Source organism: Branchiostoma floridae, chromosome 1, assembly GCF_000003815.2.
Source record: "Branchiostoma floridae strain S238N-H82 chromosome 1, Bfl_VNyyK, whole genome shotgun sequence".
Lineage (NCBI taxonomy): Eukaryota > Metazoa > Chordata > Leptocardii > Amphioxiformes > Branchiostomatidae > Branchiostoma > Branchiostoma floridae.
In genome coordinates, this window is record NC_049979.1 from 2,883,981 (window position 1) to 2,910,823 (window position 26,843).

The 26,843-nt window shown below is 44.6% G+C and overlaps 1 protein-coding gene across 1 annotated transcript in view; it reads left to right on the forward strand.

The window, feature by feature from the left end:
* LOC118423371 overlaps window positions 1–25,023 on the forward strand; it is an 84,915-nt gene extending 59,892 nt beyond the window's left edge. Inside the window, exons 9-15 of the mRNA XM_035831491.1 lie at window positions 548–675; window positions 4,456–4,592; window positions 4,636–4,816; window positions 8,815–13,158; window positions 13,443–14,540; window positions 21,435–21,481; window positions 23,978–25,023. Coding sequence (XP_035687384.1) covers window positions 548–675; window positions 4,456–4,592; window positions 4,636–4,816; window positions 8,815–13,158; window positions 13,443–14,540; window positions 21,435–21,481; window positions 23,978–24,164 — 6,122 coding nt within the window. The 3' untranslated portion in view covers window positions 24,165–25,023. The remainder of the gene's footprint in view (window positions 1–547; window positions 676–4,455; window positions 4,593–4,635; window positions 4,817–8,814; window positions 13,159–13,442; window positions 14,541–21,434; window positions 21,482–23,977) is intronic.
* Window positions 25,024–26,843: the final 1,820 nt, after the last annotated feature.

Genomic DNA, 26,843 nt, shown 5'->3' on the forward strand with positions numbered 1-26,843 from the left:
TTAGCAGTATGCTGTTAGAAACAGAGTGAAGAAGATTTTGTTTAGACATTCCCCTCCCCACATGACCTTGTTTATTTGTTTATTTATTTGTTTATTGCACTTTCCATATCAAATGGAGGGTAAGACAAAACAGGTGACAGGTCACCTCTACAATCTCCCCGGGACAAACAAAATGCACATTCAAGTACCATTTTGTATAATAAGATACAAAATGGTATAACGTTATACTATGATAGTTGGAAACAAAATATAGCTTATATACAAAATGTACAATGAATAAGATATATTAAATACAAAGTACAAAATAAAATTGAGGTTCGATTAACATGTCCTGGTGGCAGGTAGAACAGGAGAACCCAGTTCTAAATGTTGTTCTTTTCTGCCCCGCTCCCCAGCTGCCCTTGAGGCGAGTATTGAGCACCTGCAGGCCTGGCTGTCAGAAATATATTATCTGCCCCCTTTCCCCACATAACCTTAAACCTAGTTCTACATCTTTCTGAACTTGAACCCAGTTCTAAATGTTGTTCTTTTCTGCCCCCCTCCCCAGCTGCCCTTGAGGCGAGTATTGAGCACCTGCAGGCGTGGCTGTCGGACATGGAGGCCAAGATGTTTGTGAACGACATCTACAACATCAGCGGGGTGGAAGACCTGGAGGTCAGACTCAAACAGCACGAGGTAAGGAAGGCAGGCACAGAACCATGAAATGTAACGTTAACGTTAGTTCACCTTTATCCGCAGGGTAACCTATATCCGTTGTGCAGCTTAACAGGGTATCCAGGGATATCAAGTCGATGGACGGTAGTTTCAAATTGCAAATTTTCAAAATATTTATCTAAAATCACCTTCTGTCGACTTGATACCCCTAAATACATTGCTCTTAAAAGAACAGATAAAGGTTACCCTACGGATAAAGGTGAACTAGCGTTACAAGCAGCTGTTCTAAACAGCAGATACCTAGTGTACATTTCACCTGGAAAAACAGGTGTTAAAAGAAACATTGTACTATAAAGAGAGCTGCACACTCAAGTTAAAGTCAAGATCCTTCTCACACCATTCAATGAATGGCCAGGCTTTCCCATCTCAGTTTCTATAGCGTTTAGGCCCTTACAGTCGGCCACATACGCTTTTAGCTTCTGATCAACACTGTGAACGACAAGTTTGCCTCACTTGGTGTGATATTCCCACACCATTCGATGAATGGCCAGGCTTTCCCATCTCAGTTTCTATAGCGTTTAGGCCCTTACAGTCGGCCACATACGCCCTTAGCTGCTGATCAACACTGTGAACGACAAGTTTGCCTCACTTGGTGTGATATTCCCACACCATTCGATGAATGGCCAGGCTTTCCCATCTCAGTTTCTATAGCGTTTAGGCCCTTACAGTCGGCCACATACGCTTTTAGCTTCTGATCAACACTGTGAACGACAAGTTTGCCTCACTTGGTGTGATATTCCCACACCATTCGATGAATGGCCAGGCTTTCCCATCTCAGTTTCTATAGCGTTTAGGCCCTTACAGTCGGCCACATACGCCCTTAGCTGCTGATCAACACTGTGAATGACAAGTTTGCCTCACTTGGTGTGATGGGTTATCTATTTTTCAATACATGGTACCCAAATTCGACTGCTAAATTTAACACTTTTGAGTCAATTCATCAATACTCCAGGACTCTTTTACAGACAAGTTCATACATGTAACAACTAACGGATTTGCTCAAAAATAAATTGCTCCAAAGTTCCTTTTCATCATGGCAGCTAGAAAGCAGTCTGGTCGGATGTTGATATCAAACAAGATCATTAGCAATGGTGTTTGTATGGGTTTGCAGTGTAAAATGATACACTTCTATGCCGTAGTGTTGGACGGTTATTGACTCTGACACGGAGTTTGTCATATTCTCTGGTGCTTAATGTGCTGACTGATAGATGGTTCCTTTTGGTCTGTCAGTTTCGTTGCAGGAATGGTGATATGGCGGAAATTAGATACTATCGGCTGGATTTCAATAAGGTTGCAACGTGAACGTATTCATCAGTGGTAGATTTACTGGGAATCAATATCCAGAATAGTCATGCTCTATTTGCACTTGAACTGTTCGTACTTGAGGTTTGCATTGCCAGAAAACAGCTTGTTCATGCCAAAATGAGAAATTGCCTGCTATGATATATTATGAGCGGTTTGGTACCAAATTTATTTTGGTTATGGGGTTATATTTTTTTTTAGACAGCAGGGAAACATTTTTGGCTCTGATGATGAATCTACTGGCAGGCAGTAACGCAGGTTCACCTTTATCCGTGGGGTAACCTATGTTCGTTATATTGAAAAACAGGGTGTTTATAGTTGTCAAGTAGATGGACAGCGGTTTTGAATTGAAAATATTTTTTGTTTGAAATCAAAATATTGAAGTTTGGAACCACTGTCAGTCCACTTAATAATCCTTAGTACACTGTTTTTAAAACGATGGATATAGGTTACCCGTGGATAAAGGCGAACTAGTGTTAGACAGAAAAAGGGGGTTCTTTATCGAAGTATGCATAACAGCATCACTTAAAGGAAATATGAAATAATTTTGATACATTTTGCTACTGTTGTAAGGTCGCAGGTCGTATCCTGGGAACAGGAAATAAATCAGGTGCTGAAGGTCATGACCTTGTGATGGATGTTCACTTGCTATGCAAACAGACCAAGGTCAACCGACTGGGGAATTCATGGTGTGGGAGACAGACTGGGTTCTTTTCATCAGAGACACAATGTTTGCCTTACCGTGTGTATTATCAACCATGGAGAGGCTTGAGCCTACAGTTGTGTTTCCTGTTTCCCGACCTACCCTTGAAAAACCTGCTGACCCTAGCCTTTTTTTGGTGGGCAGAGGCCTTCAGGTCTTGTTACGTGGTGACCATTAAGTAAAAACAAAAAGTGGATTTACAATCTTTATTCAGCCTGCTTCCCATTTGAATAGAAACAAAATAAGGATAAATGTATCCACCAATTTGTAAACATTATGCACAAAATTAAAATTTAACATTGAAATTATGACGTTAAGTGTCCTCTATCAATTTTTATTAAACTGACATTTGGCCAAAGTCTACAAAGAATTTTTTTGTCCCTACCTACCGGCCCTATTTTTTTCAGGACTGAAACAGGGAACACACCATTTTTTCCTAGGCCTTGCCATCACTTCACTATACTGTAAATCTGGACATTTTTTGGTCCATTTGATTTTTGTGGGATCTCTCTAATATGAATTCATGCCACCACAACTAATAAGTTCCCAATGTATCACTTCTATCACTGTACACCAGTGCTCTCTAGTGATTTTTGCTTGGATTGCATGCTGCGTGTGCTTTTGGTTGCCTAGTGAACGTTTAGATGGAAAAAATGAGATAAGGATTGTGTCCTGTATCCACCAGTAACCGATATTCGGTGTGTTTAATTTTAAAAGGAGGATATTTCGGGATATTAATTCAACGGATGGTAGTTTCAAACTGCAATAGTTTGAAGATAGTGTAACTTGAAACCACCGTCCGTCGACTTGATATTCCTAAATATCCTGCCTTTTTCAGATAACGGATATAGGTTACCCAGCGAATAAAGGTGAACTTGCGTTACATAGCTTCTTGTGTCCCGTTCATGCTCATTTAAGGAGTTGTATTTAAGTTGAACGACATAGGTAGATAAAGTAACAGGACATGATGATATCATATTGAATGTCTCTGGCTTAGTGTGTGGTCATTGATCATTAATGCTAACAGCATAAAAGTTCATCTGTGTTGGTATATCTACACTGAGAGTCTTCCAGACTTTCTATATCTTAAGACAAAGTAAAAATCCTAGATTCAGATCAGGATTTTTTTTAGCACAAGGCGTAAAGGAGGCAGTGTTCATCACAGCCCACTGGCCCATGCTCAACAGAGACGGGGGGCGACATAGACTTTCTGACAAGTATGACCCCCTCCTGCAAAAGTGGTGTCTTCCCAAAGTCACTGCTGGAGATAGAGGGGTCATTCATTATGCGAACAAGGTCAACGGTGTTCGTCCGAAAATTTAGAGGGATATGTCCCTATATGCCAAAAAGCAGTTACTCAAGCAACTGGATATGATTTTGGAAATGATCATAAAAATATTATACGATTTCGACCGTTTCCAAAATCATATCCATTTGCTTGAGTAACTGCTTTTTGGTATATCTTATTACCTGGATGTCCAACCTTCTTCGATGTACGTCCCTATAGTATTAATTTCCGTGTTGGATGTTAAGTGATAGCATTTGTCTATATCGATACAAACATTTCCTCTCAGTTGTGTGCAGGCCCTGCAGTTGGACATCGAGGCGCACGCTCCGAGCATCGCATCTGTGCTGGAGCTGTGTGAGAAGCTGGAGGATGACTGCCACGCCTGCCACGCCTGCCACACCTTCGAGGAGACTGAAGCTAACTAACATTTCCTCTCTGCTGTACGCAGGCCCTCCAGTTGGACATCGAGGCGCACGCGCCGAGCATCGCGTCGGTCCTGGAGCTGTGCGAAAAGCTCGAAGACGACTGCCACGCCTGCCGCACCTTCGAGGAGAAGCTAACTAACATTTCCTCTCTGCTGTACACGTACACAGGCTCTACAGTTGGACATCGAGGCGCACGCCCCGAGCATCGCATCGGTCCTGGAGCTGTGTGAAAAGCTGGAGGACGACTGCCACGCCTGCCGCACCTACGAGGAGAAGGAGGCCCTTCAGCTTGCCGCCATCAACCTGGAGCGGCGCTGGGACGCCATCTGCATGCAGGCCATCGACATGCAGTGCCGGCTGGAGGAAAGGCTCTGCACATACAGAGTGAGTACAGATAAACTCTATGTTATGTAGGTTTACACCTACATAGTACATGTATGTACTGCAGTTCTGTACTTAGAGATCTATACCTTGACACGTCCAACCTCTGCAAGACAGGGAACAACGGACGCTAAACCGGATAGTGAATGTGTGTGTGATACCTACATGTACAGAGTGTGTACCACAATTCTGTCCTTACCTATAGAGTAAGTATATACTCTGTTGCACAGTTCTGTACTTAGAGATCTACAACTACAGAGTACTAACTTAGTACTTACATAGCACATAGTACTTACCCTACATAGTAAATAGAGCTAAACTCTGTATCACAGGTCTTTACTTAGAAATCTACACTTAGTGATTAAGGAGGAGAGGCTCTGTACATACAGAGTAAGTACAGATAAGCTCTGTATTTAACTCTGTACCACAGTTCTGTACTTAGAGGTCTGCGCCTACAGAGTAAGTACAGATAAACTCTGTATCACTATCATTTCTGTACTTGAGATCTACACCACAGAGTACATGAATTTGTATGTACTGCAGATCTGTACTTAGAGATCTATACTTACAGAGTATGTACCACAGTTCTGTACTTAGAGAGCTACACCTACATAGTAAGTGCAGATAAATTCTGTATCACAATGATCATGTCTGGACTTAGAGATATAGACCTACAGAGTAAGTATATACTCTGTAGCACGGTTCTGTACTGAGAGATTTACACCTACAGAGTAAGTAGAGATAAAAACTTAAAATAGCTTTTCTAGCTTCAATCGGGTGAAATTAAGTACCTATACATAGCTCGGTTAGGGACATCCATTGAGTAGAGTCACGCCTTGAGCACCTGCCACACAGTCAAAGATTCACCTGAAATATAGGCGAGAGATCTAGTAGGGTCTGAATCACACGGTCTTCTGTAATGACATACATGTAGTATGACACAGGCATTCGGGAGTTTGAGTTATTTAATACTTGAAATATTGCTGGACCTAAAAATCAAGTAGAAATGATTTTCTGCTTTCATTCCATAATGCCAAGATGTTCAGTCTGAAAACGACCTTACCTATGAAGTAGCTGTTCTTTCACATCCCACTGGAGGGTTCAGATTGCCAGGTGTTGTGGTGAGGACGAACTAGGAGGGGATTTGTCGGGTTGTAGTCAATTCTACAGGGTGCCAGAGGAACATCAAAATCAGTGTTGCCTTTTCATTGACAATGTTCCTGTAAGGCCATGCTGATTTGATTATATGGATGACATCTGCGCGCAAATCAATTTTCGGCCGTTTCCATACATAAATAAAAGTTTCAACCATACTGTAAAATTGTCGGAAGCAACTTCAAAATAATCCGATATATGCCGTGGATTGCAAAAACAAATATTGGAAAACGTAATAATGTCTAATGGCATATGATGTTCCAAGGTCAAAGAAGAGGTGAAAGAACAAAAATGGAGAATCCATTGTTCGGTATACTATATCCTGTGTGTTCAGTCATTTGTTCAACCTTCCTGGCCACTTAGATTTCATAACAATGGCACTTTTTTTTCGCACGCTTGCATCAGTTTTTGAGTTCCCAGAGGATGTCATCCACATAATCAAATCAACATGGCCTAATATGGCCACACAGAGTACCACACCAGCTCTGCACCCATGGCGTGAGCAGAGGGACACTTGGATCTTATTATCGAATATCTCTGCATGATGCAATGACGATTTTTATATCTTGTCGAATTCAAGGTGGAGGGAGCGGCGAGTATTAAGGGGATTTGAGGTTAAAATAACATATAGTTTAATAGTTTAATCGATTCACCAACCGGTGAAAGACACAAAGCAGGGAACTCCTCTTGAATCGGCTTAATGTCACTGGAGTGCCATCAGTCTTGTGTTGCAAAAGTAGGGGAATCAGAATTTCTGACAGAAAAAAGACCTGAGAGTAATCGTGCACGGATTAGTGTACCGCATGCAAGGGATTAATTATACCGGAGAACAATTAAACTGACGAAGAATCAGATTTGATGAGGCTTGGTAATTTCCGTACAGTCTGAAGTGTGGGAGCTCTACAAAAAGTTGCAGTCATTTGTCAAGAAACTCACCGTGCCAAATTTCTACTCAAATGGCTGAAGATTACATAAGATCTACCTTTTAGCAACTAACTGATCAGAATACTGCCAAAGAAACATCAAAGAAAACAGTGCAGAGATGATTTGACAATATATGTGTAGCTGTGCTAATATTCCAAGTTCTTTAAGTCAAAAAGGGCTTTAAAAAAGTCGCAAGCATTCATCAAGAAACTCTTCAACCGCGGACAAAGCCGCTGAGTGGCCGATGATTAAGGCGATGAACGATGTTCTGGGAAATTGCTTCCTCGCGAGGCAGAGCGCCACGGCGTTGTCAGGCACTTGGGTCAAAATCACCGACAGGTTGGCCCGAGAATGAAATATTATGCCCCAGGCACGGGCGGGAGATTGCCCATTTGAGTCTGATGACAATATGAAGGTGGCTGAAGGCCGCATGACGGATGGGGAAGCCTCAATCTTCAGCTCGGGTCTGACCCGACAGGCCTGCGTTTTCGCTTGGTATTAAGGGAAAATCGGTATGGATCATAAAGTACTGTAAATAGTGTTGTGTTATTCCTGCTGCAGGGGGCAGGGTTCAGGCTTGGGGAGGGCGGGCGGCGGCGTTTGAAGGTCAGAGTTCTCGCCTTGACATTTCATCGACGTTCCGATCGCTGTTCCGGCAAAATTGCGCGGCAGTCGTGATACTAATCGACGCGGACACGCCGCTCATTGTCTCATGTAGGAATGTGCGGAGTTATGAGCGCCTTATTGACAGCCCATTTATTACAGTGTGGTTCCAAAGGGATCTTTCTGCTGGTATTTCACGGTGCGATAATGGATCGGGTACAAGACATTTGTACGTCTCTCTCCTTCTCCCCACAAGTCCCAAGCCACAACAAGGCTGCGAGGACCTCATGATAAACGTCCCAGCTCCCCTAGTTACGTGAAAAATGCGTGTTATGGAATGGATTTCTGTGCTCGAGCATTTACTCCAATAAGTATATCAAATCTCTTGTTTCCCGGTTCATAGCGATCTGGCGGCAGAGGAAGATGGATAATGTGCTCTGTTCAATCACAGTGGGATCAGGGTGGGATCAACCTCGGGCGCACAGTTAGGCAGATGTGATTCTCATTAGGTAATTCAGTTAGGCAAACTGTAGGTGGTATGTCTCCATTGTTAGCTCGACTTTAGGCAGAATGAAACCATTTAAGTGAAATACATGCAGTTGCTAGTCCAGCATAATACAGTACACCAGGCACACTATGAACATGCATTCTAGATATAACATGATCAATTTGCTTTAATTAGCTTTGTCTATCGGTATTAAAAAAATATGCTTGGTAAGGCCACACCAATTTAATTTGTTGGTTTTTGTTGGACTTTCTATTGTGAAAATATATCAGTTGGACATCATAAAAGCAATGAGCAGGGAGGAAGACTTGAATATGGCTGTATTCACTTCATAAGATTGAATGAACCAAGGCATAAACCTGGTCCTTGGGTGTGGTTTTTTAATGTTTCACTTCAGGCAGTTGATAGAGAAATAAGTCACGTTTTGAAATTAGGCCACACCAATTTATTTCCTTGGATCTCCGTCATTTTCAGGTAAAATTGTAGTAAGTGGACATCATAAAAGGGGAGGGAAATAATAACTGTATTCACTCCATATAGAGTGGGCCAAGACATTAAGTCTATCACTGGGTGCACATGCTGAACAGCCAAAGCAATAGCTAGATGAACAGATGAATAAAGTCTGGTCCTCAAGCTTTATCTTATATGTTAATCATGCTCTATTTAAAAACCTAGAACCAACGAATAAAATTGCTGTGGCCTTAGTGAGTTGTTCAGCTTTAGATGATGTTTTGCTTGTGTGTACTGCAGAGATGATGTTTTGCTGTAGAGTAGAACTCTGTATACTGAATAAATTGACCACTTTCTTCCCCAGCAGGGCCTGTACCAGACCACGGTGGGGCGCTACGACCTCTCGTCTTCTGCGTCCACGTTGAGCGAGGTCGCCACGGGGTCGACCGACACGTCACTCGACCTGGAGGACTTCCCTTCCGACGCTGACGTCATTCCCTTCGACGCCGGAGAGTACGAATCCATCGTGCACGGCAGCGCCGAATTCAGGAAAACCAGAAAGCATTCTTCTCGTCACCACAACTTCCAGACGGAAGCCCGGAGTAAGAAACAGACGGGAGAAAGGGGCCTTTCACACAGCGATGGAGACGTCAGGCCAAAGAAGAGGACGCCAAAGAAGTACACGGACCAAAGGCACAGCACTTGCTCATTGAACCCTTACAGTGATGACTCTATGTTCAGCAGGAACAGACGCTCGACAAGCGACATTGTCCCACAAAAGACCCGTAAACCAAGTAATAGAGAGCTTTACTTCAACAAAAAAACATCCCAATCCTCATCAGTGGCATCCGCCATAGTGACATTGGACTCCGAAGTCCTGCTGGCAGAGGGCGAAGGAGACATAAGAGACGACAACTTGTTTGCCACGATCAAGGGTGTTCTGGTGGACCGAACCATGTCGCTCGACGAGGGGCTCAACGTCTTGGGCGTGGTGGAGATCCACTCCGTCCCACAGGCCCTAAGCCTGTCCAAGAGGGAACTCTTCAGCAGGATTGCCGGCCATCTGATGAGCTCTGCGCTGCTCACGCAGTCAGATTCAGAACTGCTGAAGGCTCGGGACGGGAAGAGCAGGATGAACTTCCCCCTGGTACCTTCAGATTCAGACAAGCTGGAGGCTGGAGCAGCCTGGGCTGAGTTCTCCCCACAAGAGGAGGAGGAGATGTACCACAGCAGGGAGAGTGGGATATCCAGCGACCAGGATGATGGCCTGAAGGAACAGGAAGATGAGCTGGAGGAAGACCCGAGCTGGTACCACAGGCGAGACACTAAATCAGGAGCGAATCCTGAATTTGTGGGAAACTCGGTCCACAAGGAGGGAGCAGCTTCAAGGGATAGTGTTCGTAAGTCTTCAGAGAATGACTCGTCCGCCGAATCTGCCCAGGGCTATCGCAAGTATGGCCTGAGTGACAGGACCCTGGAGATCCTTCAGGAGGTGATGGATACGACGAGTCCATTCGTCTCCAAGTTGAGGCAGACAAACGGCAGAAGTAGGAGCGGCAGCGCAAGATGCTACGAGGAAGAGGAGTATGATGAAAGGGAAGACAGTGTGGATGTGGCAAGCTTGCTGCTGGGCTGTTACGACGAGGAGAGTGCAGCAGACTGCATGGAGTGGGATAGCGGCATGAGCAGTTACGAGTGCACCCCGCTGTCGACTCTGGGGTATGGGGAAGAGGACCGCAGGAGGTCCGACAGGAAAGGGGGAAGTCGTCAAAAGGAGGAGAGGCGTGAGGAAGAGAGCTCCGAGGATGCGACTTCAGCTTTGTTTGCTACCACAGACGACTGTCCTGCGGAATATGCAGTACAAGGGGCGGACATGGGAGAGCCAGACTGCACAACAGACAGTGCAACAAACGAGCTCTCTGAAGAGGCATGCAAAACTTCAGAGGAAGACAGAAAGTACTTTTTTGGGAGGTACAGCAGTGGTGTTCATGGGAACGAGCTCGCTTCGTGTGAGTCCAGGATTTCTGGAACGTCAGATACGACACAACAGGGAGGGGACGGATATGGCTGCAGCAGCTCTACTAGGGGGGAGGGATCATCCTTCCATGGCCATGCAGGGACATTAAGTACCAGGAGATGGCAGTTGCATGAAGAGGAAATGACCGGTAGTGATGTTTTATGGCACCGGAGGGACGGCCCAGGTATCAGGCAGCTTCATCCATCAGCCAGTCTTATCGGAGATGTCGATTACAGGGGGCCAAAGTCAGGTGTGCCTACATCCCCAGATAAGCACTCGGGACACGGCTCCGGAGCAGCGGAATTTATCACCGCGCCGGGAGATAACGGCTATCATACTGAGGCAGCACGCCGCGTGTCATTCGTCACCCTGGCGACAGGCCAAGCGGGAGCCGGGAGTGACAGGGGGACGTCGGGGAGCTCCGGGGACGGTGACAGTGATGGGAGGATGACAAATGGTGCCTATGGTAATGGCAGCACGCAGTGCCACCGGCCATTAGTCACCACTAAACACCTACAGGAGTGTGAAACGGGGGCCAGCACCAACAGAGACGCCGACATGGTCGTGCAGAACGTCTACAACGGGGCCACCGAAGTGGTAACCAGGGGCGACGCTCTGGACCAGTTTGCCTCGAGCTACCTCACTGATGGAGTGGCAGGAAGTTGTGATGGAGATGCGGGAAATGGGCATGAAGTGCTCCCCAACTCTTCTTCCTCTGGACCGGAGGCAGCAGCATCGTCGGCAGATTTACGACTTGGTCCCAGACCCACTGACAGCAGAGATGTGCCAGCCTCCGCAATATCAGACTGGGACGGGATCCAGGGCGGCATCGGCGGATCAATACCTTATCATTCCTCCAGCACACTTTGGACTCAGGAGGGAATCCTCGGCAATCACCGACCGGCCTCACCTTCCGCAAAGTTTGAGGATGATGAAATGTTCCGTCGCTTCCAAAGTCTGGAGAGGGAGTTGCTGGCAGAGGACGACTTTTTGGCCTTGCCGCCGTACTCCCGAAGAATCGACGTGGGTTTGATTGACGTCGAGGAAGACGACGCCCTGCTGAAAGGGGAGGAACGCTTCCGGTACCCTCCCTCAGGAGCCGACGCCGACCTTGAGCTCCTGGAAAAGAAGACTTACAAGCAGATTGATGACCTTGCGAGCAGCGGAGCCATCTTGGAGGAGACAACAAAGAACCTGAAGGAATTGCTAAATGGGTTCGGCGGGCAGAGGCCGCCCCTGGATGCGAGTGGAAGTGATTCTGACGCCTCTACCGTTAAAGAGTCCAATGAGACAACGCTGTCAGGATCAAAGACTTTCCTCTCAGGAGGAGAGCATGACTTGAATGAGGATGCGTCGTCCGGACCAAACTTTGAAAACAGAACATGCACACTCCAAACTCGTGTGCTGGAAGAAGAAGAAGCAGAGAAAGACTTTGAAACTCCAGAAATCGCCAACAATATCACAATAAACTTGCAAGAGCAACACGAAACCCTCCATGTTTCTGATGGCAGCTCACAGGAGTTCCCACCACCTCCAGTCAGGAAAGAAAGTTGGGATGTCACGGGGACCAAAGTTTCGGTTGATGAGCAAGTGCAAGTGCCTCGTGCCTTTTCAAATGAGGACATAAAAACAATCAATCCATCTGATACAGAAATTTTGGATGCAGAAACTGACACTGTTGACCATCATCCTGACGGTAAGTCATCAACGAAACAAGATGTGAATGGAGACCTGACTATCAGCGATCCTGGCTGTTTTGGACGGAGAAGGATTGTCCCTCGTAAGATCCCGCTGCAACGGTTCATCAGCCCGATGGCAGCGTTTGCCTCAACACACATGGCAAACGGTGCCTGCGCTTACCAAAGGCAGGTAGAAGTAGTTCAAGACCATCGATGCCTTCACACTGAAGACGACGCTCTGCCACTGCAGCAAAATAATCACGAGACCAACGAGGTGCCACGTCACAACAGCGCAGTCGGAACCTCAATAGGAACTGGTGAGACTGGTGGCCTTTGCAGTGGAAAAGAGGTTGGCATGGAGAACGGCCTCAGTCCACCGTCCTATGAGCAGGCTTGTGGAGAAGCTCAACAAGTGGACGGACTGTGGCTTAGTGAAGACAGTTCACAGTGCACACGTGGTGCAAACTTTTCATCAGTTGGGTCTGCTACTGGTCCTTCAAAGACAGAGGAGGAACTTTCCTGTCATGCAGAACAGTCGAGCGCATTCCAGGCAATAGTAAACAGCATTGGCGTCCAACAAGAAGATTGCGATGTATCATTTTCTATGGCCACTGAAGGTGCAAACAATGCACAGAGCAACCACAGCGTCCACCTTGATGCTAAAGTTCCAAGCAATGCTGACATTGCTGTCAACTTGTCAGGGTGTACTGGTGAACCTGAACCCACAGAACAGATAACTACCATCGGCACCAGTGCAGAAGCCCAGCTGAAAGTCACCAGCAGTGAGTACAGGCCAGTCCAGGTGGACCGCAAGGTGTGCGACGGGCAGTTCACTGCTAAGGAATCTTCTCAACTGGTTCTGGAGCCAGCAGGCGGAGAAGACAACTCTCCAGTCCTCGGTGATACTCGGCAGCTCGGTGAGAGGGAACCATCATCAACTGCATACTCAGCAACCAGTGAAGTGGACAACAGACAGACTCCATCCAACCTCTCACTAGCAACTACACAACAGGTCAGTAGATCTAGCATGTCAACCTAATGTAAGGCCAAACTATGTATATTTTCTGGATGACATCTTATGAGCATGCTGAATCTCATGCAGCAGTGTGTCAATGAAGAACAAGCTGACTTTGTATTGCAACTTATGGAAGATATAAAGACATTTGTTTAGTGTTTTGACACATTTAGAATAACAATAACTGAGTTACCTCAACCTTTATAATATGTTTTTATGAAAATGAGATGTATGAATCTTTTTTCAGTATGATTGATTGTCATTGCCTCATTGTCTTCCAGATTCTGCATAGTGTGAACGGAGGATCTGTGACAACTACCAATACAGACAGCTTGTCCACCAGCCGGGCCAGCTCTAGGGACATCTCCCAAACACCTGATGAACCATCTGTTCCATCCATACACCACCTGATGACTGACACCTGTCAATCAAAAGTACCGCAGGCTGACCCAAAATCTATCCAGCCAGGCAGCAACATCGGAACATCAGCGTTCGACAAGGATGGGTTCCGGCTGCAACTTCTCAGCAAAGAAGAACATGGAAAATGTTCTTCTTTACATCCTCAGCATCCCAAACGTTCTTCCTCACATCATCAGCATCCCAACGGTACCTTACCTGGAGGAGTCGCTATTGCACAACGCAGGACTGCTTTTTCACTGACAGATGCCTTAAAAGTTGAGGAACCCCAAGATGAGTCTCCAGAACAGTCGGATGGTAGCACTCACTCAGATGCTGTGGATGTGAGTGAGTCACATCAGGCACTTCAGGGTTGTGGTTCCCAGGGAAGAGAGGAGTCAGCTGTAAGGTATGGAGGAGAAACAAGCTCAGGCCATTCCAGAGACGAAGCTGACAAGATTTCCTCCCATTCTGACGTGATGTGCATCACAGAAAGTGCAGGAAGCTCCCAGGGACAGGATTTAGACAGCCAGAGTTGTACAGACATTGCTTGTACTGAAGGCACAGTGTTGTGCGGAAAGGAGTCACAGGCCACTGTGCAAACACTCCAGCCCCATCATGGGACAGACGCTCCCTCCCACAACAGTCACACGCTCGGCCGTCCCGAGCCACAGACACTCGCAGGAAGCAGTTTGTCATCGGAGTCGGGACACACAGATGGGACGCTACCTCCACAAGTAGATGTGACTTCTCAAGCGACACCTGCCTCCACCACAAGGTGCCAAGACCAGCTAGAGCCTGGCGATATCCTGTTGCCATCGCAACAACGTAGCAGGTCGACTGGAGCAGACATGTCCAACGGGGGCATGCCCCATGCAGGGCCGCCATCCCCCCATGCAGAGCCACCATCCCCCCATGCAGAGCCTCACATCAGGCGCAGAAAACCAGAGCATGTGGTCCGCCCGGCAGAAGAACACAGCAAGGTAAGGCAGCTTTGTGGTCTACAGTATTCAGGGCTCGAAATACCAACTGCATATGCAGGTACGAGTAGAATTGGAGCTGTGCAGGTATTTTTGGTGTCTACCTGCACCTAACCTGCACTGGTCCATCATCATCATCATCATCATCAGTCACTGCACTGGTCCGTGTACTGGGTTTTATACATAAATGTCCTACAATGTATCATGTAGCTGTATATGGATTGTTCTTAGCTGCACTGTTACCAGTATAAATCTGAGGAAATAATTATAGCAATGGTTCCTGAACAATTTTAGTATGATCCATACTGCCTAAATTCAGAGTGGTCAGGTAAGACTTGTCTGGTGCAGGTAGTTTTCAATGTTACCTGCACCAGTGCAGGTATGCAGAAAAAAGTATTTTGAGCCCTGGTATTCTTTCCCTTCTGCATCACTTTGATTCCTTGTTTCTGGGACATGTTAGAGTAAAAACTGGCTAACGGATCTGGATTAAAATATGATGATGAACCTTTGTGATGCTATGGTCACATTTCCAAACTGGGACCCGGCAGATCTGCTTTCGGGAACAAAAAGTAAAATCAGAAACAGAAACAAAACACACAGAATGTAAACAATTGGGCATGAGTATAATTTGCGGATATTCCTTGATAAACACTATTATTTGTTGTTCCCACAAACATTGATGCGGGCCTGGTTTGGAAATGTGACCACGGCATAAGCAGTCTGTCTGCCTTCTATGTCAATTTGCTTCTTTGTTTCTTCCATTTCCATCTTCTCCAATAAGGGAAGAATTCATAACAATTGAAGGCAAAGAAAAGCATGAGCCTGACCACATTCCTTTGCTGAAATTTTATCAAACTAAGAAACAAACTTTCTCTGGCTCTGTTTTTACATTCTTCCTAATCATTTCAGCCTTGGTCTTTTTTCTTGTTTGATCCGAGAAACAAGAAAGTGATTTGGCCTGTCTTTGCGGTTAACCAGTGCAGCAGCCTGTTTGCCCTGTCACTTGATGTGTGATTAGTGGAGTAACAACAGTGTCTGGGGGCAGACTTGTTTTGGCTAGCTGCCACGCTGCCCCCAAACTTCCCAGTGTGCTGGGTGGGAAGTCTGAGTCTGGACTTAAGGGGGGTGAGAATGTGTTGCTCATTTAAGCCACCACAATGCATTATCTCCAGGAAAATGGAGATATTGTTTTGAGTGTGTCTGTGTTGTGAGTCTGTTTGTGTTTCTGGATATTTGGAGGATATTTGTGGTCAATATAACTCAGAACCTCCTCGTAAATTACAATTATGATATTTGGTATGTAGGTAGGTGTTGGGAAGACGAAGGTCAAGGTCAATTTTGGTATGTATCTGTATCTATATAGGCGGTATAACCGCCCTTCGGCGTAACACACCAGCTTCGCAGGCATGCGGCACGGCAGCAACTGGTTAAATTACACTGAATGATCCATCACACCTAACTGTGACCTTGGTACTGCAACAGAACTTCTTTTTTTCCCATGGTTGTCAAACATCTTAAGGTGGACCTATTAGAAAATGGACATCGTAAAAGCAGAGGGTAGGGCGGAAAACTTGCATTTCACTGTAAAAATTCACTAAAAAAAACTTTATCATTAGGCATCACCTTTTCATCATTAAACTTTCTGGGTGACATCCCTTGTTAACCTCAAACAAGGTGGGTAAAAAAAAAAAAATGGCTAGATTTAAAACAATTTAAACCTTGTAACAAGAGTTGATGCAACAGAATGATAAGCATCCATAACATTTTCCTTGCCATGGCCTTACAAGGACCACAGGAAGAATAGCTACTGTTGTAAAAAGCTAATTGTGGATCCAAATCAAATCGAGTGAAGTCAGAAAAGATTGAAGCACACAAATTCGGAGGACAACAAATTGCATCGGTGTGGCCGTAGGTTCTGTTGATACTGTAATTCTCTTTGTCTTCTCGGTACCAAACTTTCACGATCTGAGAAAATTTAACTTGTTCTCGGAACTAAATGTTCACTGTCGCGGCAAGTGCACATAGAAAAGGGCTGTGAATTATTCGTTATCGGTAATGATAAGTTCATGTTACAGGCGTCACCGTGAAAACCGTGAACATAACAGTACATTGAAAAAATCAGAAATTACAGTATGCCCCTGGTCCTCGGCAGGCAGCATACCGAATAACTGCTGGTGTGAAAGGCAAAGTGGGGCAGAGATTGGATCAGACCCACCATGGAGAAGTTAGAATGCAAACAGACAAAGTCTGGCCGAAGTGCATTTGGGTCAAGGTCCATTTTGAGCGGCTGTATTATAGCTGCGGTGTGTTTGTGATTTACCGTTGCTGCTTTCTGTGTGCATGAGGTAGCACTATCATGCAGTTATTGTTCATACACTTTTGATGATATCCACATGTCGAATATGGTGTACATGTACATGTATGCAAAAGCGAGTTCATTCTGAGACAGACAGTACAACATTGTTTTTTTCTTGCCCTTGTCAGTCAAATGGTGCGACAAACATTGTGACTTTACTATTATTTGTTTGTAGACAATGAATCTATGTGACACTGTGTTTTTTTCTGACAAGTAATGCTAGTGCATGGATGATGATAGGTAATGCTAATACTTTTCTTCATCATAGACTTCAATATGAATACATGCTTGCACTGCATTAAACGGGCATGGAAAAAAGTTACAGATTGTGCATTGCTCAATTCTTCCAACTGCAACTTGAAGTAGTAGTAGCAGTAGTTATATCCAGTGTTTGATTATACTGCTGCCGGGGTCCCCAGTCGGCTTGTTTTTACACCACACTTCTATGCGGTTCGCTCCAGCAGGTTTGCCCCTACTCAACAGCACTCTGAAAATGGCATGGAAATCTAGTGGACGTAAATAAGAGTAATAAATAAGCAAAAGTAAGTCTCCAAGAGAATGCAGGAAACATTTACAGTATTCTTCAGCCGCCCAGCAAAGTCTGGTGGAGACTAGAAGGCCAACTGAAGTGATGTGTGGGAGAGTTTGCCTCCCCACTGTGCATGTACCAGCCCTGCTGATGGTGGGTAATTGGCTATGTCCCTCTCCCTAGATAGTCTACTCCCTGTAGGAAATGTTGATGCTACCCAGAAAGCGTTGTGTCTACCTCTGCGGCTGACCAACCCCTTTCCTGGGGAGCTTCCCTTGGGCTTAGACAATTTGACTTCTCGGTTCTGTGATCTAAAGAAGTGATAGACCCAAATTTTCTCAATTAACGCATCCACCCTTGATTATGCTGTGGGACAGGTCACAGACAAAAATGTAGGACTGAAACATGATAATGGAAAAACTCAAATAAAGTAGGCAGCCCTTCGCTACCATTCTTAAACACATTTTGAACTGGATGAAGTTAAATTTATGGTGTTTTCTTCTCTTCTGCCAAAGTTATTTCACAAAAATCAAGGACTTCTAGACAAGGTCCTTGCAAAAGATTTACATAAAAATTTCGTAATACAAACAAATTAGTATGGCCATAGCAAGAACAGTCTATTTTTTCTTTATTATTTCAAATTGATCCCTATATAGCCGGGTGGTTATACCGGCTATTTAGATACAGATACAGAGTTCACCGTTATTTTTTCTGATTCCAAGAACCGACTCATCCACTTGGTGTAGCTCCAGTTACTAGTACTGTAAATGCATTTAAATTCGCATGGATTCAATTTCGCGGCAAAAAGAACTTTTCGCGGTGGTTTTAAGTTCGCGGCAGCACCATGCACTGTAGTCTCTTACTGCCATGGAAAAAATGTAAGGTAAGGTTAACCAGTGCACCTTCTCTCAAAGATGAATCATGGAGCCATGGAAAAATGTTTGTGGTTTTAAGTTCGTGGTGAAGGGGCCACCGTGAAAACTGCGAACATTAAACCACCGTGAAAGTTTCTGCATTCACAGTATCAGCCAGGTCTGTCCCCCCACAGCTGTGCGGGATAATACCCACCTATCTCAGCAAATCCCCGCATGCGTTTTCCCATCCCGACGCCCCCTAATTCCCCCGGCATGTCGATTGATCTCCTGACCGTGTCCTGATCACGGCCTACAGTTTCCATCGGCCGGCCCAATTTTTCATAGATCGGGGGGGATCACGCGCAAGGTGTGGACTGTTATTGGGTACAAATTCACCCCGGATTGGTCATCACAGGACTCCATGATTCATCTTTGAGAGAAGATGCACTGGTTAACCTTACCTGGGGCTGTCTCCATGACCCATCTCTCCGGCCCAAGTCAGAAATTTGCTTGTTAATGTTGGGACAGAGGAAAATTTCACACCGTCTGTCAAAAAAATCTGAACTTCATGACCTGAAATTGATGAAAATGTATTTTTGTAAGCTTCAAATGGTACATTTAACAACGAAGATTACCAACAGGGGTTCCTAAACATGAATGGTAACAGTTACAAAAAAGATTTTAAGCTGGAGAAGGCCCTGACATTTCCTGGAAACTTTAGCCTGGATGCTAGCCTTTTTAGCAAACTGAGGGTACACAAGTTGAAAAGGATGATGCCCAGTGTAGGGTAAAAAAATTTGATGCTCACAGAAAAAAATTGGGTGCAAAAGTTGAAGTAGAATGTCAGAAAAACCTTACTACCTCTCTTTGGAGCTTGAATCTGAAATTCTATTGCTACTTTCAAACTTTTGAAAAAAGTAATGTGTTAAAGGTTTTATTGTTATCTGATACCAAAATATTAAGAATATGTCTAGTGTACAATAGCGCCTATACTTACATTTTTTGTACCTCACTCTACACAAATATCTAGGTGCACTGGAGCAATCAAAGTCAGAAATTAGGTGCATAGCTCCATTTTTGGGTGCACCTAAGCGTATGTGCCCCCAGTATTTCGAGTCCTGCCATCTGATGCGCATAATCGTCCTGTAACCATCTGCCCTCTGCGGTACCCCGGGGGTTCAAACCTTGTACCGTACCTGACCAGACGCTTTCGACATCGTCATCCCCCCATTTACCCTGCTAACGACCACATTACCTCCTGTAAAAACGACGACCGCGAGACTTTATGATGCAAAATTCTACCTGGCCTGGGCGAGAGTGTAAAGAGTGTCGTGGGATTTGTCTTGGCGTTGCGACGGCCGGTTGTTATTGCACCGTCCGAGGAGGAAATATCTGGGACATGAAATATGCAGGGCTTGCTAGACTCCTTGAGAATGTGGTCAGACTCCGAGTTATCTCTTAAGCCTGGTAATTTTCTGGTCGGGCAGCCATGCGGGAACTTGTCCCATTTAAGATGGGAGGCGACCTTGATCAAAGAGTGGGAAAATGGAGGAAGAAGAGAAGATTGGCGGAATTTACGGGGGTCGGAGGGCTGGTAACAGTCGTCTGTTGTTGTCACAGAAATACAGTGTATTACCGAGATTATGCAAGGCAAAATGTGGATTTTGGGTAAAGTTTTGTTTTTCACCACCTTAATAAGCGCTTAAGCAGTACAGTGTGTATACAGGGCTCTCTTCAAACATCTCATCATGCCCAGGATGTTCCTGTACCTAGCTGTTGAATCTTTTGGCAGTTTGTATGATGTCAAATAGCTTTGCGTCCCTCCATACTCCAAATCATCAGTTAGAGACAAATGTTTTTCTATTTACTCAAAGCTAAGATTTTGTGTCCCCGGGATATCCCTTTCCAACATAGTGCACACATTTGTGCTAAAGTTCGAGCCTGTCGTTGATCCGACCTCATTCGATGGGCCCAGTATCATCAGGAAAAGCCTTCAAATCATCAGTTAGGGACAAACGTTTTTGATCTTCCAAAAGCTAAGATTTTGTGTCCCCTGGATCCCTTTCCAACATAGTGCACGCATTTGTGCTAAAGTTCGAGCCCGTCGTTGATCCGACCTCATTCGATGGGCCCCGTATCATCAGGAAAAGCCTTCAAATCATCAGTTAGGGACAAACGTTTTTGATCTTCCAAAAGCTAAGATTTTGTGTCCCCTGGATCCCTTTCCAACATAGTGCACACAATTGTGCTAAAGTTCGAGCCCGTCGTTGATCCGAGCTCATTCGATGGGCCCCGCATCATCAGGAAAAGCCAATTGATGTTGGACCTGACCGGCCCTCTGGCAGAAGTCGGGTCCTGACATGATGGAGCAAGCCTCTCCTCCATCCATCTCACCTCATCATTTCTCCTCCCTCGTTCTTCCTGCGCTTGTCCCGCGCTGGAAACAAATGGACGCCGCTATAATAGAAACACTCCGCTCCCGCTCCCCACCATTCCCACAAAGGTCAGGCGGGTAATGATTTAATCTCGCGGGGGTCAAACTGCGCGGAACTTCGCGAGGAGGGTCGTGAAAAATGAGCCCGGGGATGTTTAGACCTTTGTCTGACAGGAAAACAGATACCCTGCGGATTGTGGAGTGTGACATATATGGCGGGGAGTGTTCAGGCCTGTTGGGTCCAGTCTTTTCCGCGGGTTTAATGGATGTTTTACGGCATGCAGCCTGGGAACAAATGTACAATAGAGCCAACTCTGCAACTCTTCTGTTTTGCTCTATCTATAAAGCATTGTTTCATTGGAAAAAAACTGCTTTCAAAAGATGGATTTTTATTATTTGTAATCAGTTTGTGTGTTCATTTTGGTGTGTGTGTTTGCAGAGAGACTTGGAGAGTTGAACCTGCGGTTTAGCTTGTTTATATTGTTGACCAAATTTTTGTAAATTATGCCAAAAGAGCTTTTGCATTTAGATTTGGTCATAAATTATTGACACACTGTTTCGGACAGTTGAACACATACATGTACATGTATTCCTTGTTTTGCAGGTTTTGATGCAATGGAGGTGTTATTTAGGTATATTTTTACATACAAAAGTGTAGTACTACTTATCAATTTATCAAGTGTGCAACATTGTTGATCTAAGGAAGTTTTGTCTGTTTCTGCAGAGTTCTGAAGGCAGCGCGCCCCTGGAGGCAGGTCATGAGGAGACCAGGTAAGAAAGAACCGCCGCCTTTTCAACTTTTCCTCTAAACTCCCGGCTGGGTAATTAGCAGGGTCTTGCCACTACATTGCGTATGAAGTATGAAGAGCGGCAGGTCGGTCGGCGGCTGAGCCCCCCCTCTGCATTATTCACACCGCGATTTCCCGGGGCCGCAGATGGACAGAATCCATCTGCTCTCCCCTCAGAGTGAGACGTTCGCGTTCTGGTCCGGGGGAGACCCCGTAACCCCGCGGTCTCGACTCCGGCCGGGAGGGCCGCGACCAATCGGCCATCAGGGCGGTTTCTGACAGGCCGGGATGAAGTATATGGATAATTCCATCTGCGGAAGAAATGATTTCCTCCCCAACTCCTCAAGGAGCTGTGACGTCGGAAGGAATCCATCATCTCCTAATGACAGGAGGTAATTACCAGACTTAGCGGGGGCAAGCCATCCAGGGCGCAATCAAGGCTGGGAAGCACAGTTAGGAGCGAAGGTCCCATCCTTTGATCTCCCCTATAAAATATGCAATTGAAGTTGCCAGGCCCGTGCCCTTGGAGTGCTCTTGCCTGATTGGCCCTTCCCAGTGGTCACCATTTCTCCCCGAGAAAAACCTTTCACATTTTCCGCAACTTTCGGCAACTCTCTGATGCACAAAAAGTTTACAGCTTTACAGAGTTTTGGTTCGATTAGTTGTTTCTCCATTGGAAAATTATGCTTTTGCTCACTATGCATATTGTGTCTGCAAGTTTTGGCAAATCTGTAATACACGAAAACTAATATCAATGCAAGAACTTTGCTTGGCCTGATCATCAATTTTTGTAGTGTATTTCTCATTGGAAATTACTTTTTGGGTCACAATTTCTACCGATGAAGATGCTTTCTAGTTTGTCTAAAAGTTTTGTCTGACTTTGCAAAGAAACTTCAACTGAAATAGTTTTTGGTCTGATTCCCACAAGTTTTAACGACTTTATGAAACACATAAACTTTCTGAATGCTTCACTTTCAAATTAGAAAATGACTTTATAGTTTGTTTTGTAACAAAATGCTCCATCAAAAATGCTTCAAACTCTGCAAATCAAAGCAAACTTTCCTTTCAGGTTGAACTGCTCTGATGTATACATGGTTCATTACAATTAGTCAGCCGAGGCAATGTTTGGAAAACGAGCTTTGTAGCGATGTTTTCCCAGCTATCCGTCGCTCGTCAGGCTCAACTGACCACAGGCAGGTACTTGTGAAATGAAAATTAGCATCCGCGGCCATAAATTATCGGGAATTACTGAAGGCAATTTTCCAGATTCCTGATTTTCCGTGTCGGCAGTGACCTTTCCGCCTGACAACCGGAGTTCTGCTCAAGGTCAGTCCGAGCGGAGTGTCGGATCCTCCCGGCCAAACTTCTCCTACCCCGCGTGTGCAGCTGCCTCCAGTATTGACCTGCGAGGCTTTAATCGACGGTCCAATATATCCAGGGCCTCGCCGGGAACCACCCAACTGAGGCGCGCCAAACAGACCCTCCGTTTGTGGCCAAATATTTCCGAGGATTATTGGCCTTTTCCGACGTGCAGCTTGAGTAATCCAATTAAGTGTTCGCAGGCGAAGCTCATCTGTTGCAGGGACCACAAAGCATTCAGCCTCCCCCCCTCGCAATCAATACGCAACAAAACAATAAATTCTGGGCCGTAATTCTATCCCCTTGTGTGTGTGGCGGTCTTGAGAGTTTCCAGTAATGTTTGGATAATCTCCGAGCAGGCTGGAAAATTGTAAACTTTTTTTGTCTGCTTTTTTCTGACGCAGACTTTCAAGAAGTCAGGGTGGCCAGAAAACATTACAATTTTCCATCCTTATATGGGCATGCCCCGGTGTGCGATGGCACAAGTCCTTCAGTCTGGAGTTGGCAATTCGCTACAAATCACCCGGATGGAGGCCTGGTGAACCTCTGTCTCGTATGAGCCACACAGTGATTTACATCATTCTGCCGGACTCCAGGAAGAATAGCGACATATCAGTCACTAATGGAGATCCAAATCAAATCAATCCCAACATCTTCTTGGAGATCAGTGTTTAGTCAATTTCCAAGCAGATATAGGGATGGAAGATTGAGGAGTTGTCTGGCAGGCTGTCTGTTTTTACACACTCTGGGAGAGTTACTTGGCACAAAAACGGAAAAAAATTACAATTCTTCCTCCTAACATCTGCTTTGAGGCTAGAGTTCTTCCAATCTCCAAGAAGATGGGATGGGATAAAGAAGTTTTGCCGACACATTGCCTCCCAGGAAACATTAAGATTTTCCCTCCTACATCTGCTTGGGCATTCAGGTTTTGGCAGCTACTGTAAAATGTTCTATTGCCGTGTATTTCTAATTTAACTTATCTGGTTCCTGTGTCTGTGTTGATTCATAGTGCTCTCGTAGTTTTGGATGTAATTAGAGTTACCTGAAAAACAGGTCATTTTCCCCAGACTTACAAGTCTTCTCGCAACACGAATAAGCTACAACTGAACGTCTTTTTCAGGTCATGGCCCCGTTTGGAGCGAGTGCTGCGATTGGCTCTCCCGGTCCAGGCCCTCCTCTTCCTGATGCTCCTATTGGTCAGCCTCCTGCCGCTGATGCTCGAGCCGGAGTGTTGCTCCACGGCGAACAACTTACACCGCTCCATCCACCCGACATTGCGCCACGTCAACGGGCCCTCCCCTACCTAGTCAGCCCATCATCCAGCCGGAGTATCACACGACGGCAAACAACTTAGATTCCTTCTGACAAGACAAAACTCAGATGAAGGACTGTCGTGGATTGTCATGTTGCAGGAAAAGTGTAGCCTGGGTACCATCCTATTTCTACCGGGGCTCCTTACACTCCCCCGGTAGAATACGGATGATACTCAGGCTAGGAAAAGTGTTGCACGACAGTGAAAAACTTACATCGGTACATCCATCCAACCTTACACGTCCCCACCTAGACCACTAGCATATACACAGAACGTAATGCGCTTGTGGTACATAGCCTGGGATCCATACCTACATGTTTAACTGCCCGGTCTTTTTCGTCACCTTTGGTCAAAGTTGTATCCGAGTAATAGCCATTGTATACAATCTCTCTTAGTCTCTTTGGAGTTTGGACACAACTGACTGACCCTATATACTGGGTTTTACCAGTAACCTCATATACACAACCCTGTATGCTGATGTTCTGGTGACTTGATCTGTGCACCCTTCTCTGGCCAAAGTGTTCCACTAACAACTTACATCCGTCCATCCACCCAACCATACGTGCCCTCCCCTCACAGGGTACACCCACATCGTATGCTTGCAGTCCTGCCCAGTTTCAGTGAGGCTCATTAACAGATGCCACTGGGGAAATTTGCCCTCCCTGGCCAGAATTCCCTTGTTCCTCTCTTATATTCTGTGTACACGGTCCGTATGGCTTGACCACCAGAGCAAAGAAAAGTGTTACGAAATATGTATATGCAGAGGCTTTTGTTACAACTTTGATATTTGTGAAAGCAAAGATATTATATGACACAAAATGTACATGCTTTGAGGTTTTCAAAACTTTTTAGTTCGAGAATAAAGTAAAGAAATTATATGATTCAAATTGTAAATGTACATGCTCTGAGATTTTCAAAAGGTTTAGATTTGAAAAGGCAAAGAAATTATATGACACAAAATGTACATGCTGTGAAGTTTCAAAACTTTAGATTTGAGAATAAAGCAAGGAAATTATATGACACAAAATGTACATTCTCTGAGGTTTTCAAAACTTTTAGATTTGAGAAAGCAAAGAAATTTTGTGTGATGTTTCGATTTTTATGACTATGGAGGTTAGGATTTTTATGTCAAGAGATTGTTAAAGTCCAGGTCACTTACACCCTTAGCCTACATGTACTAAGGTAGCCATTTGGTGCCAAGCTTTACTGGTTGCTATATTAGGCAGCCCAGAGAAGGTGTTAAAAAGCAAAGAGAAAATGTGATTCAAGTTTGTACGTACATGTATATCAACTTTGAGGTTTTTAAAACTTGTAAATTTTTGTGGAAATGCTCCAAGAGATTTTTAACTTTGAGAAGTTCAGCTCATGAGATGGGAGAAGTTGTTGTTGTAAGTATCTATTTTTATGATCAGGACCTTTTTGATGTGTCCCTTGTACAAACATTTCTGTAAATCTCATGTACAGACAAAGTGCAACTATCGCTTGTTTTTTTACTCGCCACGTATGTGGAATACTAAGTATTACACTAAAGGCACAGTTTTTTAAAATCTGTGACTTCGAAATTTTGTTTAAGTTATGTAACTTTTGCAAATACGGTTCTTCTTCGGCATAGCAAGTAGGATTCTGACTCTTGTGTGGATTGCTTGATTGTATGTTGTCATTTCTACCAAGGTGTCAGGTAAGTATTCACATTTGACAATAAAGTTATTCATACCCTCGTAACTTTTAATTGATTTGTTATGTAGAAAGTGTTTTTTTTTCAATTATGCAAGTTAGAGATATCCATATATATATATATATATATATATATATATATATATATATATATATATATACGGTTCTTCTTTTTCTTATATATGAAGACACATTGAAGACACATTGTAGTATTTGTGAAATTTCTTCATTCAGAGGCACTTTATTAATTCTTCTACAAAAGATTCCATGTCCACAAGTATCTGAATATATTTATTTGTACCCTGTCTTGTCTAATTTCACAGACATAGTTTTGCAACTGAGATCGAACCACAATTGGTCTTAATGTGCAACTGTCAACTAAATGAATTTTCTGAAATGGTCCATATTCCATTATACAATATTTCAGTCTTGAGAAAATAACAGATTAAAAGGGGGTATGAATAATTTATTGTTAACTGTAGTAGTGTGATATTTATGATATTAGCGTCTATACTATATACTATTAGACAACATCTCCTGTATTTTCCTCTGTCAGCTTCTAACAGCACTGCAATAAAACCGATTTTGAGCATACTTCGTATCATGGTACTTATTTTGTTTCACACCGCATTGAATACCGCCCATCGACTTGATATCCCAAAATACCTGTTTTTAAAAACAGCATATATTCGTGTACGCTACCCCGCGAACAAAGGTGAACTAGCGTTACAAACTGTAGCCTCCGTCTACAGGAAACCGGGTACAAAAAGAACTGCTATGCCGTTGGAGAAGACATTATAAGCTTCAAAGAGCCCAACCGTTGAGCCTGCTTAGAGGCTAGTTAAAATGATTAATGTGTTTTCTATAGTCTGTCGGTTCCGACTGGCCGTTCTACCTCATTAGCCTCGCAATTGTCCTTCCCGCCGGACACTGAAGACTCTCCGGCCGTGTGATCACACGGGACAGAAAAAAGAAAGCAACTTGCATGACACGTAGACAT